The 14,565-nt window shown below is 46.8% G+C and overlaps 1 protein-coding gene across 5 annotated transcripts in view; it reads right to left on the reverse strand.

Moving 5' to 3' along the window:
* LOC125466570 (kazrin-like) overlaps positions 1–14,565 on the reverse strand; it is a 607,575-nt gene that overhangs the window by 324,659 nt on the left and 268,351 nt on the right. For all 5 annotated transcript variants that reach the window (XM_048561207.2, XM_048561206.2, XM_048561210.2 and 2 more), the window contains one exon: positions 4,565–4,609. In XM_048561207.2, coding sequence (XP_048417164.1) covers positions 4,565–4,609 — 45 coding nt within the window. The remainder of the gene's footprint in view (positions 1–4,564; positions 4,610–14,565) is intronic.

Raw genomic sequence — 14,565 nt, forward strand, 5'->3', positions numbered from 1 at the left:
CCCAAACAGGGGAACACTTAATGCTTTCACAAGCAGCTATCCAGCTGCTCCCAATGGCAGGCTCACTCTCTGCTGCTGCTGCTGAAAGGCTAATCCGGAATGAAAGCAGTCTTTACAACACATCCCATTTATCTATCAATCTGTGTTATAATGGGAGTCTCTCCCAAAATCAAATTGCTGTGCTTGGGGCTGGGGCATACTGGATAAGACAGAGCCCAATTAAACTGGAAGCAAATGGAGTTACAGATTCACAGAGCGTGGAAACAGACCCTTCGGTCCAACTTGTCTGTGCTGACCATAATCATAAACTAAACGAGCCCGATATCCCTTTAAACCTTTTCTATTTGTGTACCTGTCCAAATGTCTTGTGCATGTTGTAACGGTACCTGCATTGACCACTTCCTCTGGCAGCTCACTGCGCACATGCACCACCCTCTGTGTGAACAAGCTGCCCCTCGGGTGCCTTTTAACTCATTCCCCTCTCACCAAAAGCCTACGGCCTCTAGCTCTGAACTCTGGGTCTGTGCTCTGCTGGCTCAGCTTGAAAGGAAGGGTAGAGTATAACGGAATAAAAGAGATCTGCATTTATGTAGCGCCTGTTGTGACCAGAGGACGCGCCAACTCATTCTGTGCCCGATGGGGCGCAATGTAGGACTCAGTCTCCATTCCTGATCCAGGTGCTGTGGCAGGAAAGCATGGGGTCAGGGATGGAATCAGCGCTGACACTGCCCCACAGCGGAGAAACCTGTTGGTATTTTCTCTTCCGGAGGGAAGACTGTCGGATTGCTGGAGCCCACGCCCGAGCAAAATATCAGCCGGAGGAAACAAAGTGATCTCCTTCTTGCAACGAAGGAGTGCAGTTGTGGCAGTATTCTGTCAACCAGTTCTCCCAAACGAGGGAGTCGCATTCTGGAAGCGTTCACATTTTGGGCCATCATGGGTGCCTCAAGGCAGAACGTGCTTCCCCAAAAAGATGGAAAATGTTTCCAATAACTTGGTCTCTCCAAAGAGATTCCCTAGCGACGTTAGGTCTGTGGGTCTGAGCTGGGGCTGCACTGAGCATCAATGGTCCTGCTGTAGGGAGGGAACCAGCCAAGCCTCAGTGTACAGGCATCACTCTTGCCTACAGAATGTAACAGATTCATATTCCATTCAAGAAGCTGCAGCTTATATCATATACTGACACAGCGGTTAGCGCTGCTGCCTCACAGTGCCAGGGACCAGGGTTTGAAGACAGCCTTGGGCGGCTGTCTGTGTGAATTTTGCACATTCTCTCTGTGTCTTTGTGGGTTTCCTCTCATAGTCCAACATTGTGCAGGCTAGGCGGATTGGCCATGGGAAATGTAGGGGGCTAGGTGGGATGTTCTTTGGAGGGTCATGTGGACTCGATGGGCTGAATGGACTGTAGGGATTCTATGATTCTATGACACTCCAGTGCATTACTCGGAGAGTGCAATGGTAAAACCCTTTCAGAGATAGTAGGAACTGCAGATGCTGGAGAATCTGAGATAACAAGGTGTGGAGCTGGATGATCACAGCAGGCCAAGCAGCATCAGAGGAGCAGGAAGGCTGACATTTCGGGTCTAGACCCTTTTGCTGATGAAGGGTCTCCGGCTGAAACGTCAGCCTTCCTGTTCCTCTGATGCTGCTTGGCCTGCTGTGTTCATACAGCTCTACACCTTGTTATCATGTTAAAACTCTGCCTGCCCATGTGACTGGCTGGAAAGAGGGCATGTTATAAAAAGAGCTCCCCCTTGTGCTCGATCCAATTTCTATCCTACAGATGACGTCCTTGGGAGAGATTAGCTGCTCATTGCATCTTGCTGCGCACAAGCTAGCAGTGAGAAATCTACTATAACAACATCTTCAAAAACATAGCGTATTCGGTTGGAAGGTGGCCTGGGACATTTTGAAGCAATGGTAGGCATGATAGGCATGATAGACATGCAAAGATAGCAGGAATTACAGATGCTGCAGTCAGAGATAACACAATGTGGAGCTGGAGGAACACAGCAGGCCGGGCAGCATCAGAGGAGCAGGAAAGTTGATGTTTCGAATTGGGACCCTTCGTCAGAAAATTGTACCTGCCCTATGGAACTGGATCATTCCCAATGGACTCCAAACAACATTCAGGCCATCCAGACTGCAACAACCTCGACATACACAACATCCACAGGCATGCAAGGGTTTTTGTTAGGAAGTGGAATCAACTCAAGCTCCAGCTGGTGATCCCATCTGGAATGATGAATGGCCTTGACCTTGAGAAAATGCTCTCTCCTTTTTGTAAGGCCCACCAACAGCACTGCACTGTAATAGGCCCACCACTGTATAGCAGGATGGATTTGCCCCAGCTCCTCCGACACCTACAGTTAATGCAAGCCCATGTACATTGATAGGTTTGCTCACCCAGGGAGCTAGTGGCTAACTCTACTGTTAGCTGAAGGACCATTTGTGGAATCATAGAATGCTTACAGTGCAGGTGGAGGCCATTTGGCCCTTTAAGTCTACGCTTCCATGAGCATCTGATATCCCAACCTTCGCCAACCCTATCCCTGTAACCCCCACATTTCCCCACGGCTAACCCACCCAGCCTGCACACTATGGGCAATTTAGCGTGGCCAACCCACCTAGCCTGCATATTTTTGAACTGTGGGAGGAAACCCACACAGGCATGGGGAGACCTCCACACAGACATGTGCCTGAGGGTGGAATCGAACCCAGGTCCTTGGCACTGTGTGGCAGCAGTGCTAACCACTGAGCGCCCCCCCCCCCACCTTACTGATGAAGCAAAGCATCTTCCTGCTCAGAACAGCCCAGTGCTGCCATCAATAGCACAGTTGTCCACTGAATCACTAGAGATATAGAATGCGCTGCACTCATAGATCGCAGCACTATTCTGCATAGAAGGAGGGGTTCCCATTGTGTTTACCATCAGTCAGTCTCACAGGGTCTGCATTGTGGTCTTTGCTCAATGAAAATCTATCAACCCGACTTTAAGAAAGCTTTTGATTGGAGGGGTTTATGGAATAGCACTGATGCACTCAGCAGGTACACATACTGACTCCCTGTCTCTTTAGTTTAATGTTCACCGTTGCCATAGAGACGTTAGATTGCTTAAGCTTCGCTGCCAATTTTGCCCCAAGCAGCTTTGCAAATTACCAGGAGTGAATACTTCAATCTAACTTTCCTAGCGTACGGGGAGTACACAGGAGAGGAGAGGAGCCGGGCAGCGGTGGGGGTGAGGGAGGCGGGAGGGTGCGGGGAGAGCACAGGCGCCAATTCTTCACTTCAGGGCACCAGACGTGAGCCTTTCCCCAAGGTGGGCAGCTCCTTCCCTGGGCTGGACATCACTGCAACAAAGAAGACAGAATGCCCATGGCTGACTGCAGGGTATAGGCTGTCACTTTGTTGGGCACTAATCATCGCCCATTTGGATGCCATTTTCATTTGCATTTGGACTTTTTCCCCAGTTCCTGATGGAACATCGGATGGTCTGAAGGGCAGCCAAAGGCCACAACAGGCAAACAAGGGTATGGCTCGTCTGTGGTGACATCGGGCCCTCAAAGCAAATGGGGTCAGGTATGGAGGTAGAAGCAAAGAGAGAAGGGATGTGATAGAGTGAGACAGGGAGAATCAGAGTCAGAGACAGAATGAGTGAGAGAGGGACAGAGAACGGGGGGGGGGTGGGGAAGAAAAACAATGAGAGAAAATGAGGGGGAGAGAGAGAGAATGAGGAGTAGAGAGAGAGAGAGAGAGAGAATGAGAATGAGGGAGAGAAATAGAGAGAAGGAGGGAGTGAGTGTGAGAGAGAAAATGCGTGAAGCTCAAAGCAAGCTCAACAAACATCATCTCAGCTTTTGTTGCAGCGTCCTCCAGCCCTCTGGACACAACATCGAGTTCAATACCTTTGGACAATTCCTTGTACCTACACCTTGCTGTTTATTTTTCTCTTTTCACTGGGTCGGTCATGTCTGGTTTTGTTGTGTTCACTGACTTTCCTGTTCTGACTGGGCACATACATTTATTTTCCATTAGCTCTATCCATTAGCCATTTCTTTTGCTGTTGCAAATGTGAAATCTGGTGTTATTTAAATCCCTTGCCCTTTGTAGTTCCGACAAAAGATCACTCATAGTGGAACCGTAATGCTGTTTCTCTTCACAGATGCTGTCTAACCTGCTGCTTATTTCCAGCATTTACTATTTCTGCTCCCAACAGGGAAATGGCAGTAGCTGATGTGGAGCTAGGCAGCGTGGACCAGTGCGGTTTGAAGGTAATGTCTACGACCCTGCGAGGGTCGCATTTGAGGGGCTCAGCCGCCTCCACGTTTCTAAAGCATGTTAAACCCCAGAGGTGACACCTCAGAAACAACGGCCATTCTGAGGAGCAGGCACTTTCGGGCAGTATTGTAACTCTCTGAACAAATGCTCAAACCGGAGGCAACAAGACAAAACATCCCAAAAGGGTATGTGCAGCCACTTTGTCTAAAAATCAGACACAAAATCAATCCAAGTGGTTTACCTCCCAGCCTCACCCGCAAGCCCTGCTCCCGAGCTTGGAATGTACCTGTCACATGATGCTGCAGCTCTTCAGGTTGAACATCACAATCATCTGCAACAGAACAGACCCACCATTAATAACATGCTGCAGAAAATAAAACATACAAACACACATGAGGAGACATTGTTATGAGTGCCGTACATACTTTGCATGGAAAATCTGATACAGCCATACACACAATCGTATAGCACAGAAACAGAACCAGTTGGCCCAAACAGTTCAAGCCAGTGACAGACCAGGCTCAATCCCAGCCCACACTTGGTTAGCTCATCCTGTCCCATGTGTTGGTTAGAGAGCTCCAACTGGGCTAATCCTTTAGCTATTGAGTGATGTAGAGAACGCTTCAAGGGTGAAATGTATTCTTATAGTCCCTTTGTTTACAGATTGGGGAAATTGCCTTCTTCTGCGATTGTCATGTTTAATGCCCAGGTACCTCTCAGGCCCAGGAATATATAAATCTTCACCTGAGCGCTTCAGTGACGTGGGCACTTCCACTGTTGCCTTGACATCCTGCTTCTGGATTTTTCTGTGCACCAGGGGGCTTGGACTTTTGTTGGTGCACTGGCCTACGTGGAGCTCCACAGCCATGACTGGCCGGCCCCAAACCCCCTGCCCACCATTTCCAGTTTACATCACCTTCTTGAAACCTGCTCCCTTTTCCCAAACGCTGAGTGGGTCTGCAATACCCCCAGCAGCTGGGAGAGGACACGTGGAGAGTTGCTGCCACAGGAAGATCTAGGCAGCAACAGGACCCAGAGCACGGAGTCACTCTCCTGCCCTTCTCCGACAAAGAGCAGAAAGCCAGCAAAACGACAGAGATTAGCAAGGAGGGGATTAAAAGGGGAGACTCATCGACAGACCAACCGAGAGTTAATGCTGGTTGGAACTAACAGGGAAAAGCCAGGGTGTTAAATAGTCTCCGATCGCAGAAGGAAACCCTTATTGTAATCCACTCTAAAACACTCCACACGGTGGCTGTCTGTGTGTGCGTGAGAGATATGACACTTCTTGATCCAACTACACTGCACACATGCTGTGGCAAGGAAATCATGTTTTGTACTTAATGATTAAATTAACAACATTCAACATCAAATCAGTGCTGGATAAGGTGGATCAGCCCATCAGACCCATACTGACCCACTGAAGGAGCTATCCACTCACTGCCACTGCTAAGATTTTTCCATGTTTCAGTTCAAATGCTTCTTCATCCGATATTTTATTGGCAATATTTTGCTTCATAAGAACCAATCACCACCCACAACTGCTTCTGATAAAATATTCTGAATCCTAACAAGTTTAAAACAAAAACATATTCTGAATTTATTCTTTTTGCAAAGATCTTACATTGAGTATGTTTGTTGGGGTGAAACGGCATGCAAAATCAGAGCCTCGTTTAACACAGGAGATTAAGGTAAAAGTGCAAGAAATCAGTGGCATGTTAACCTCATGATGCTGGACAAGTGAGCTGCAATGTCAGATACTGATGGCCAAGTTCAGCTTCTGTACGAAATATAATTGTTTTTAACCAAAGCAGGGCTCCGTGGACCAGGCCCTCAGCATTCTTAGGTTATAAAAAGGAGGAGAAAAACTACACCCGCTCCCGATTTTGCTGCCCTGCCACATCAAAGCAAGAGGACATCAGGATGAGACAAGACCATGATGCTCCTCATTGTAAACTAACCCTGCCCTCACTCCTGGCCACAGATGACCTAGATGCATTACTGCCCTCAGGAGACCAGGGAGAAGGGAGTGCTCAACCGCAGCAGCAAAATCAGAATGTAAGAAATAATCTACAACGCACCCGACCTGACAGACCTGAACATCCCTGCTCTCTCACTCCCAGACTCCCACATTTCCCCTGTGCACTGAGGAACAGCTAGGTCCTTTTACATTATGTGCTCAATTGTGAATAAAGTCATCCACTTGCAAAATTGGCAAATCACGCTTTCCAAAAACAAGAATTTTATGCCTCAGTATTTTTTTTTCCAAATGAGTAAGTATTATCACTTAAATGGAAGTGCACTACAAAAGCTTACCCAAAAGCTATTTCTTCTGGCCCTGAGGTAACTGCACAGTGATTTCCTTTCTTGATAACCTCAAGATGAAGCCTGGTACAGACTGGAGTCAAGACCCAGCGCAAACTGGAGGCTAGGTACCGGTGTAGATTGCGTTAGAGGGACAGTTATTCTGAACTTCTTATTTCTTTATTTTTCCAATTTATTCGTATGATCTGTAATGCTGGACACTTTTTAAAAAAATTTCTTTTCCCCTTTAAGAATTTGTACTTAAGAATGTGAACCTAGGTACTTTGGCAGCCAAGGTGGCGCTGCAAGTGGCAACTTGTGAACTTTTCACTGCACTCATTTGAGTATGTGACAGTAATGCTAATTCTAATTTCTGTCAACTCATGGCGAAGACGACTGTGGCTCTCTAAGCTGCCCAGAGACTGGCAGAACAAGAAAATGAGACAAGATTGTTACTTGAAACATGGCTCTCATCTATGAGGGGATGACCTAACAGAGATCACAGACTCATCTATTCTGTGCCGTTCCGCCACCAGACGGCCTACTCCCTCAGGCTCAGTTTCAAGTCTCTGGATAGGCCTCGTTGCTATGACAAAGGTCACAGCAGAAAACTCTTCACCATACTTTCACAGAGAGAGGGGGAGAGCATAAAAACGCAGAGGTAGTGTTCAATAATACCCAGTTATTACAAAATTAAAATCACAGCTGAACTACATAAATTCCTACACAGCCCGATGTGGTTCAACAATTCAGGTCACCTCTGAGAATAACATAACCTTCTGGTGTACACAAATTCTGCCACTCCCAGCAGCAGTACCGGGGCCTTATTTACTTTGTCATTTTATTCTGACCTTAGAGCGCTCCTTCAACAGCAATGTAAAAGCTTTACTGCCATTTCCAAAACATCAGAGCAGCTCAGAATGAGACCATTAAAATATTAGAAAACAAAAGGTTGGCTACAGCGGGCTCCTCAATTGGCAGTGCCTTTGTGGGTAATATTGGAGACGGATGAGATGTAAGTTACCTGACAATTCCAGCCAGGACGATGCACACATTTGCAAGAACTGAGTGAAGAAGTTCCTTATCCACAATCTTCCGTTCTCCACAAAGCTACATCGTTTCATCAATGTTTCTCAACCATTTCTCCCCTCACTTGCTCCCAAAATACACAGACACAAAGCATAGAAACAGTGCCTTTGGCCTATCATGTCTATGCTGGCCAACCTTCACCAAACTACAGTAATCCTGCTTACCCACATTTGGTCCATAGCCTACTATACCATGGTATATTAAGGGCTCATTCTGATGTTTCTTAAATGTTGTGAGAGTACCTGCCTCCACCAAGCTCTCAGGCAGCGCGCTCCATTTATCTACCTCCTCTGGGTGAAAAAAATTCCCTCAGATCAGGGCGGCTCAGTGGTTAGCACTGCAGCCTCACAGCACCAGGGACCCGGGTTCGACTCCAGCCTCAGGTAACTGTCAGTGCGGAGTTTGCACATTCTCCCCATGACTGTGCGGGTTTCCTCCGGGTGCTCTGGTTTCCACCCACAGTCTAAAGATGTGCAGGCTAGGTGTATCAGCTATGCCAAATTGCCCATAGTGTTCAGGAGTGTGTGGGTTATAGGGGGATGGGTCTGGGTGGGATGCTCCAAGGGGCGGTGTGGGCTTGTTGGGCCGAAGGGCCTGTTTCCACACTGTAGGGAATCCAGTCTAATCCTCTTAAGCACTTACTCCTCTCTTTAAACCTATGACCTCTGGTCTTAAACACATCTGCCATAGGCAAAAGATTCTCACAAAATCCAAACTCTTGCTAGGCTAGAGGATACACAGCGTTGTACATGTAGCACACAGTGTGGGCTAGCTGGCTGGCTGGCTGTGAGGGCCAAGTACGAACATGACAACTCGCTATGCTGTTCGCATGAAGGTTAATGCCACCTGTGTCTGTAAGTGTAGCCATCTACAGGGCATTTTGGTCTCAGGTGATAAAGGAAAATCACCCCCCCCAACCAGAAGAGTCTCTTCAAGTTAATAAGACGTAGCTTACCTTATATTAGTGACTTGTTCCAGGTTACATTGGTGCGATGGAGATCTCATAAGCTACACCCTATCCTTCATTCAATTTCACCACATTCAGTTAGCCCTGGGCTGCCTTAAACCAATTCCAAGCAAACAGGGATCTCTGCGCACCTTTGGCAGAGTTACCCAGATCAGCTGTGGTGCAGCCCAGGCAACATCTCACATTAGCAGTGAGTCTCCTCTAAAAAAAAATCACAGATGCTTTAAAAAAGCTGATCTAGCCACTGGCAAGGCTGCCACTTGGCTTTATGAGCATGTACGTGCTGAGGTAATAAAAAACACGATTCCATTCACATTTGGTCCATTTGGAGATTCGTTGAAGGAGAATTGTTCATACTTATTTTTTAAAAAACCGCATTTATGCGATTAAACCAAGAATGACATGGAAAAATTACATCAGCAATGTTGAATCCTGCATGGCCATGGAGCAGCTCCGTCTTGCAGCTGGACAGAGGCAGTAAAACACACACAGACAGATGAACATGTGCCTCGGGACTTGGTACTCACTCCCACTCCATTAATAGGACCAAAGCCTCTCATTGACAGAAGGGACATTGGCACGGGGCTTGTTGATGTGGCTTCTCCAGACCACTTCCCCCATCAGATTTCACATGGTGTGTCTGAGATGAATAGAGATGAGGCTGAGGGGGGGGTCACTATCCAGAGGGGAGGGGTTAGTCTGTAAACACACACACACACACACACACACACACACACACACACACACATAACCTCAACATCTGAGGGGCAGTGTGAGGGTTCCAAACAAATTCAACAATGGTTCCTCAATGTTTTAATAGGGGCTGGAAAGAGACAGGGAGGGTGTTTTCTGTGGTCAAGGAGTCTAGAACCATGGGCTACAGTCTGAGAAAATGGGATGGACCAGTTAGGCCCAAAATGAGGAAAGATTTTGTCACTCAAAGGCTAGTGAACCTGGCAACATAATTGGAGTTACCTTTAGCTAAAAACTGAATCAAACTAGCCACGTAAAAGCAGGTTAGAGGCTAGGAATCCTGCAATGAGTAACTCACCTCCTGATTCTTCAAATCCCATCCACCACCTACAAGGCACAAGCCAGAAGCTGGGGTATTTTACTGCAGATATAGAGAGCCTCATTGAGACAAAACCTGGAGGAGTACTGCAGTTTTGGTCTCACTTACCTAAGAAAGGATAGACTTGCCCTAGAGGGGAGTGCTGAAGGGGTTCACCAAGTTGATACCAGGAATGGCAGGGCTATTCTATAAGGAGAGATTGTGTCAATTCTAGGCCTGTATTTTCATTTAGAAGGATGAGAGGGGATCAGATTAAAACGAGTAATGCTCTAAAGGTCTAAAGTTATTTCTGAAGACGGGTCTAGGCCTGAAACATCAGCCTTCCTGCTCTTCTGATGCTGCTTGGCCTGCTGTGTTCATCCAGCTTTACACCGTGTTATCTCTGAAGTTCTCATAGGGGCTGGAAAGTAGCAGGGAAGGTGTCTTCTGGTGGTTGAGGAGTCTAGAACCAAGGGCCACAGTCTGAGGAAACGGGATGGGCCATTTAGACCTGAGACGAGGAAATATTTCCTCACTCAAAGGCTAGTGAACCTGGGGGATTTTCTACACCAAAAGGCCAAACCACTGAGTATATTCAAGAAAGAAACACAGACATTTTTTTAGATTTTAAAGGCATCAAGGACTATGGGGAGAAAGTATAAGTATGGTTGAGATGGATGATCAGCCATGATCATTCTGAATGGTGGAGAGGCTCGAGGGGCTCAATCCCCCACCCTTCCACTCCTAGTTTCTGGTTTAATGTTTCTATGTCAGGAGAGTGATGGAATGCTCTCCGCTTGCCTGGATGAGTGCAGTTCCGACAACATTCACAAAGCCGAACACCATCCAGGACATTATGGCACCACATCACTCCAACCATTCACTCCAACCATCACTGATGCTCAGTAACTGCAAAGTATATCATCTGTAAGAGCATTGCAGAAACTCACCAAGGTTCTTTCAATAGTGCCTTCCAAATTGACCATCACCACATCTAAAAATCACCAATCAGACCACATTTTCGGTATTGCGATCAGTTTTGGGCACCTTATTTAAGGAACAATGTTAAAATTCTGGAGAAAGTGCGGAGGGGATTTACTAGCATGATACCAGGCGAGAAGCATTTTAGACACAAAGAGAAATTGGTCTTATTCTTCTTGCAGGGCAGATTAAGAGGAGACCTTATTGAGGTGTTCAAAAGTATGAACAATTTTAACAGGGTAAAGATGGGCATTCTGTTTCCACTGGTTAGCAGGTCAGTAACTAGGGGTCACAGTTTCAAAACTGCCAGCAGGAGAGCTAGGAGTGACATACGGAGAAGCGTATTTATTCAGAGGGTTTGGAATGCGTTCACTGGGAAAGTGCTGGAGGTGGATTCCACTGGAGGTTTCAAAAAAGAGATGGAGATATATTTGAAAGCAATAAATTTAGAGGGCTATGGAATTAGCTCTGGAGAGTCAGATCAGCTGGGGAGCTCTTTCCAGCGTCGGTACAGTCACAGTGACCTGAATAAGCTTCTTCTGTTCTGTAGAAAGACAGAGGCAGCAGATACATGGGAACCACAAGTTCCCCTCCAAGCCACACAGTATCCCAACTTGTGAGTGTATCACTGTTCCTCCAGTATCACTGGGTCAAACTCCTGGATCTCCCTTCCTCAGGGTATTGTAGGTCCATGTACAGCACGTAGATTGCCGTGGTTCATGAAGACAGCTCACCACCACCCTCTCAAGGGCAACAAGACCCAGCCACCCATGAACGAATAAGACCATAAAACATAGAAGCAGAAATTAGGCCATTCAGCCCATCGAGTTGGCTCTGCCATTCAATCATGGCTGATAAGTTCCTCAACCCCATTCTCCTGCTTTCTCCCGGCAACACTTGATCCCCTTGATAATCAAGAACTTATCTATCTCTGTCTTAAATGTACTCAATGAACTGGCCTCCACAGCCTTCTGTGGCAGTGAATTCCATCAATTCACCACCCTCTGGCTGAAGAAGTTTCTCCTTATTTCCGTTCTGAAAGGTCTTCTCTTTACTTTAAGGGTGTGCCCCTGATCCTTGCCTCTCTTACAAATGAAAAAAATCTTCCCAACATCCACTCTGTCAAGGCCATTCAGTATTCTGTAAGTTTCAATTAGATCCCCCCCCATCCTTCTGAACTCCATCAAGTATAGACCCAGAGTCCTCAAAAGTTCCTCAAATGTTAAGCTTTTCATTCCTGCAGCCATTCTCATGAACGTCCTCTGAACCCACTCCAGGGCCAGTACATCTTTCCTGAGATATGGGGCCCAAAACTGCACACAATACTCCACATGTGTCCTGACCAGAGCCTGATAAAGCCTCAGGAGTACATCCCTGCTTTTATATTCAAGTTCTCTCAAAATAAATGCCAAAGTTGCATTTGCCTTCCCGACTACTGACTCATTCTGGAAGTTTACCTTGAGAATATCCTGGACTAGAACTCCCAAGTCTTTTTGCACTTCAGACTTCTGAATTTTCTCCCATTTAGAAAACAGTCCATGCTTTTATTATTCTTACCAAAGTGCATGACCTCGCACTTTCCCACATCTGCCACTTCTTTGCTCACTCTTCTAAACTGTCCTTCTGCAGCCTCCCCACCTCCTCAATACTACCTGTCCCTCTACCTATCTCTGTATCGTCTGCAAACTTAGCCAGAATGCCCGCAGTTCCTTCATCTAGATCATTAATGTACAAAGTGAAAAGTTGTGTTCCCAACACTGATCCTTGTGGAACACCACTTAGCACTGGCTGCCATCCTGAGAAAGACCCCTTTACCCGCACTCACTGCTACTAACAAAACTGTTGTGTTCACCGTCGAGTGGTCGTGGTTTATGAAGGTTTCTCTGGTGGAGTCAAATTCAGTGGCCTCCCGCAGACAGACAGACAGACAGAAAGTATTAGTGCAGCGTTAAGAGGGAGAAAACATGGGTTGAACCAGTTCCCTATTGCTGCTGTTTGCAAGCCATTTCTACGGGAACCATCCATCATGTGAATCCCTGCCTGCTACAGCTGATGACGGGAAAGAGGGATGAGCTGATGTACACGAGGTCCAAAAACACCAAAGGCATGTGCCTGTGGCGTCAATGTAGCAAAGCAGAGCGATCAGAACTGCCAATTAACTGGGGCTCAGGCAGGACCATCTCAAAGATGATGAGTTCATTTTAATCTGTCAACCCTATCACTAACCTATGATGTTTACCTTCTATTTTACCACTGACCAGCACAAGTTAGCAAATGTAAAATAAAAAAAAAGACAAGTCTTGAAGTAAGGCAGAACTCAGTTTTTTTGGGGGGAGAGGGAAGAGAGGACGAGGGAGGGAAAGAGAGACAAAGCACATGCGAGGGAGAGAAAGTTCGAGAGACAGCGTGCGTGAGAGAAAGCATACAAGAGAGGCAGAGCACACGTGAGAGAGAAAGCATGCAAGAGACTGCGTGAAAGAGATGGAGAGTGAGAGACAGCGTGCACAAGAGAGCGCAAGCACGCAAGAGGGAGTGCTAGAGAGACAGAGCACATGAGAGCAAGCGCACGAGAGAGACAGGAAGCACGCAAGAGAGAGAAAGCACGCAAAGTAAGCACACGAGAGAGAGTGCGCAAGAGAGAGCACGAGAGAGACAGAGCATGGGAGAGAGAGAGCGCACAAGAGAAAGGATAAGAGACAGTGCACGACAGAGAGAGAGCACGCGAGATGCAGAAAGCACGCAAGAGAGAGCGTGAGTGACAGCGCGAGAGAAAGAGAGCACGAGAGAGAGCATGATCGAGACAGCACAAGAGAGAAGACGTGAGAGAGAGGGAGCACGACAGCGAGCACATCAGCGAGACAGGTAAAATTGAGACAAACAAAACAGAACCGCACAAAATTATCTGTGCTCTACAATGACCAACCATCCAATAAAGGTCAAGGTGGGCACAGAAGGCACCAGTTAGTAGCACACTCACTTGATGCAAAGGCTGGTTCAATGCCAGTTCAGAGATTTGAACGCGGACTGAACGTTGGCTCTTCAGTGCAGTACTGTGGCAGTGGCACACTATCAGAGGTGCCAGCTTTATAATTAGACGACAAACAGAAAAATCTCTCAGCTCAACGACAAAGAAGAGCAGGGCAGCCTCCCTGGTGACCCAACCAACAGCTACCCCTCAGCTAACATTACCAAAACAGGGTCGCTATCACATCGCAGTTTCTGGGATATCACAGTGTTCAAAATGCATTTCATACAGGACAAGATATCATTCATCATCTGCTGTCAGCTCCTCACTATGGGGGGCTGGAAACAAGGCGTGCCTTTCGTAAGAGAAGGGTTAACTTTAGACGTAGACCATTATATTCCTTCAACAAAAAAGAAATCAGGGAAAATATATTTTTTGAGGACAGTTTCAGCCAAGCAATTATGGACTGAAAAGTGAGAAGCAAGAAATTCGATCTCCATGTTATTTATTAAATGTCTCCCCAAACTCTCTGCAATCCGACCCAAGCCAGTTCCCCTCAGCAAGGGTAGCAGGCTGCCCCTGTACAGTGAGCTGCCCCATCAGTCAGGCACCGAGCTAGCAAGCTGTCTTTCAGGGAGCTGCTCGGCTCCGCTTTAGTAATTTCCAGTCCCCCTGCTGAGTTTTCCCATCTACTCAATAATGCATTTGTCCTTGAATGGTACATTTTGTCAGTAATAGCCAGAAATTAGCCAAACATAGTTGGCAGAAAAGAAAATCATTCTCACTGCCATTCTCTCCTTCCAGCTATTAAACAGCCTGTGAGTAATGCAGCAGCTTTACAATGACACAGGCACACACCTCTGCTTCTGTTGCGTGTAACCATGGGTATATATATCAATTAAAATATTTAATAAGGATATCACAGAATGC

This window comes from Stegostoma tigrinum, chromosome 28 (genome assembly GCF_030684315.1).
Source record: "Stegostoma tigrinum isolate sSteTig4 chromosome 28, sSteTig4.hap1, whole genome shotgun sequence".
Lineage (NCBI taxonomy): Eukaryota > Metazoa > Chordata > Chondrichthyes > Orectolobiformes > Stegostomatidae > Stegostoma > Stegostoma tigrinum.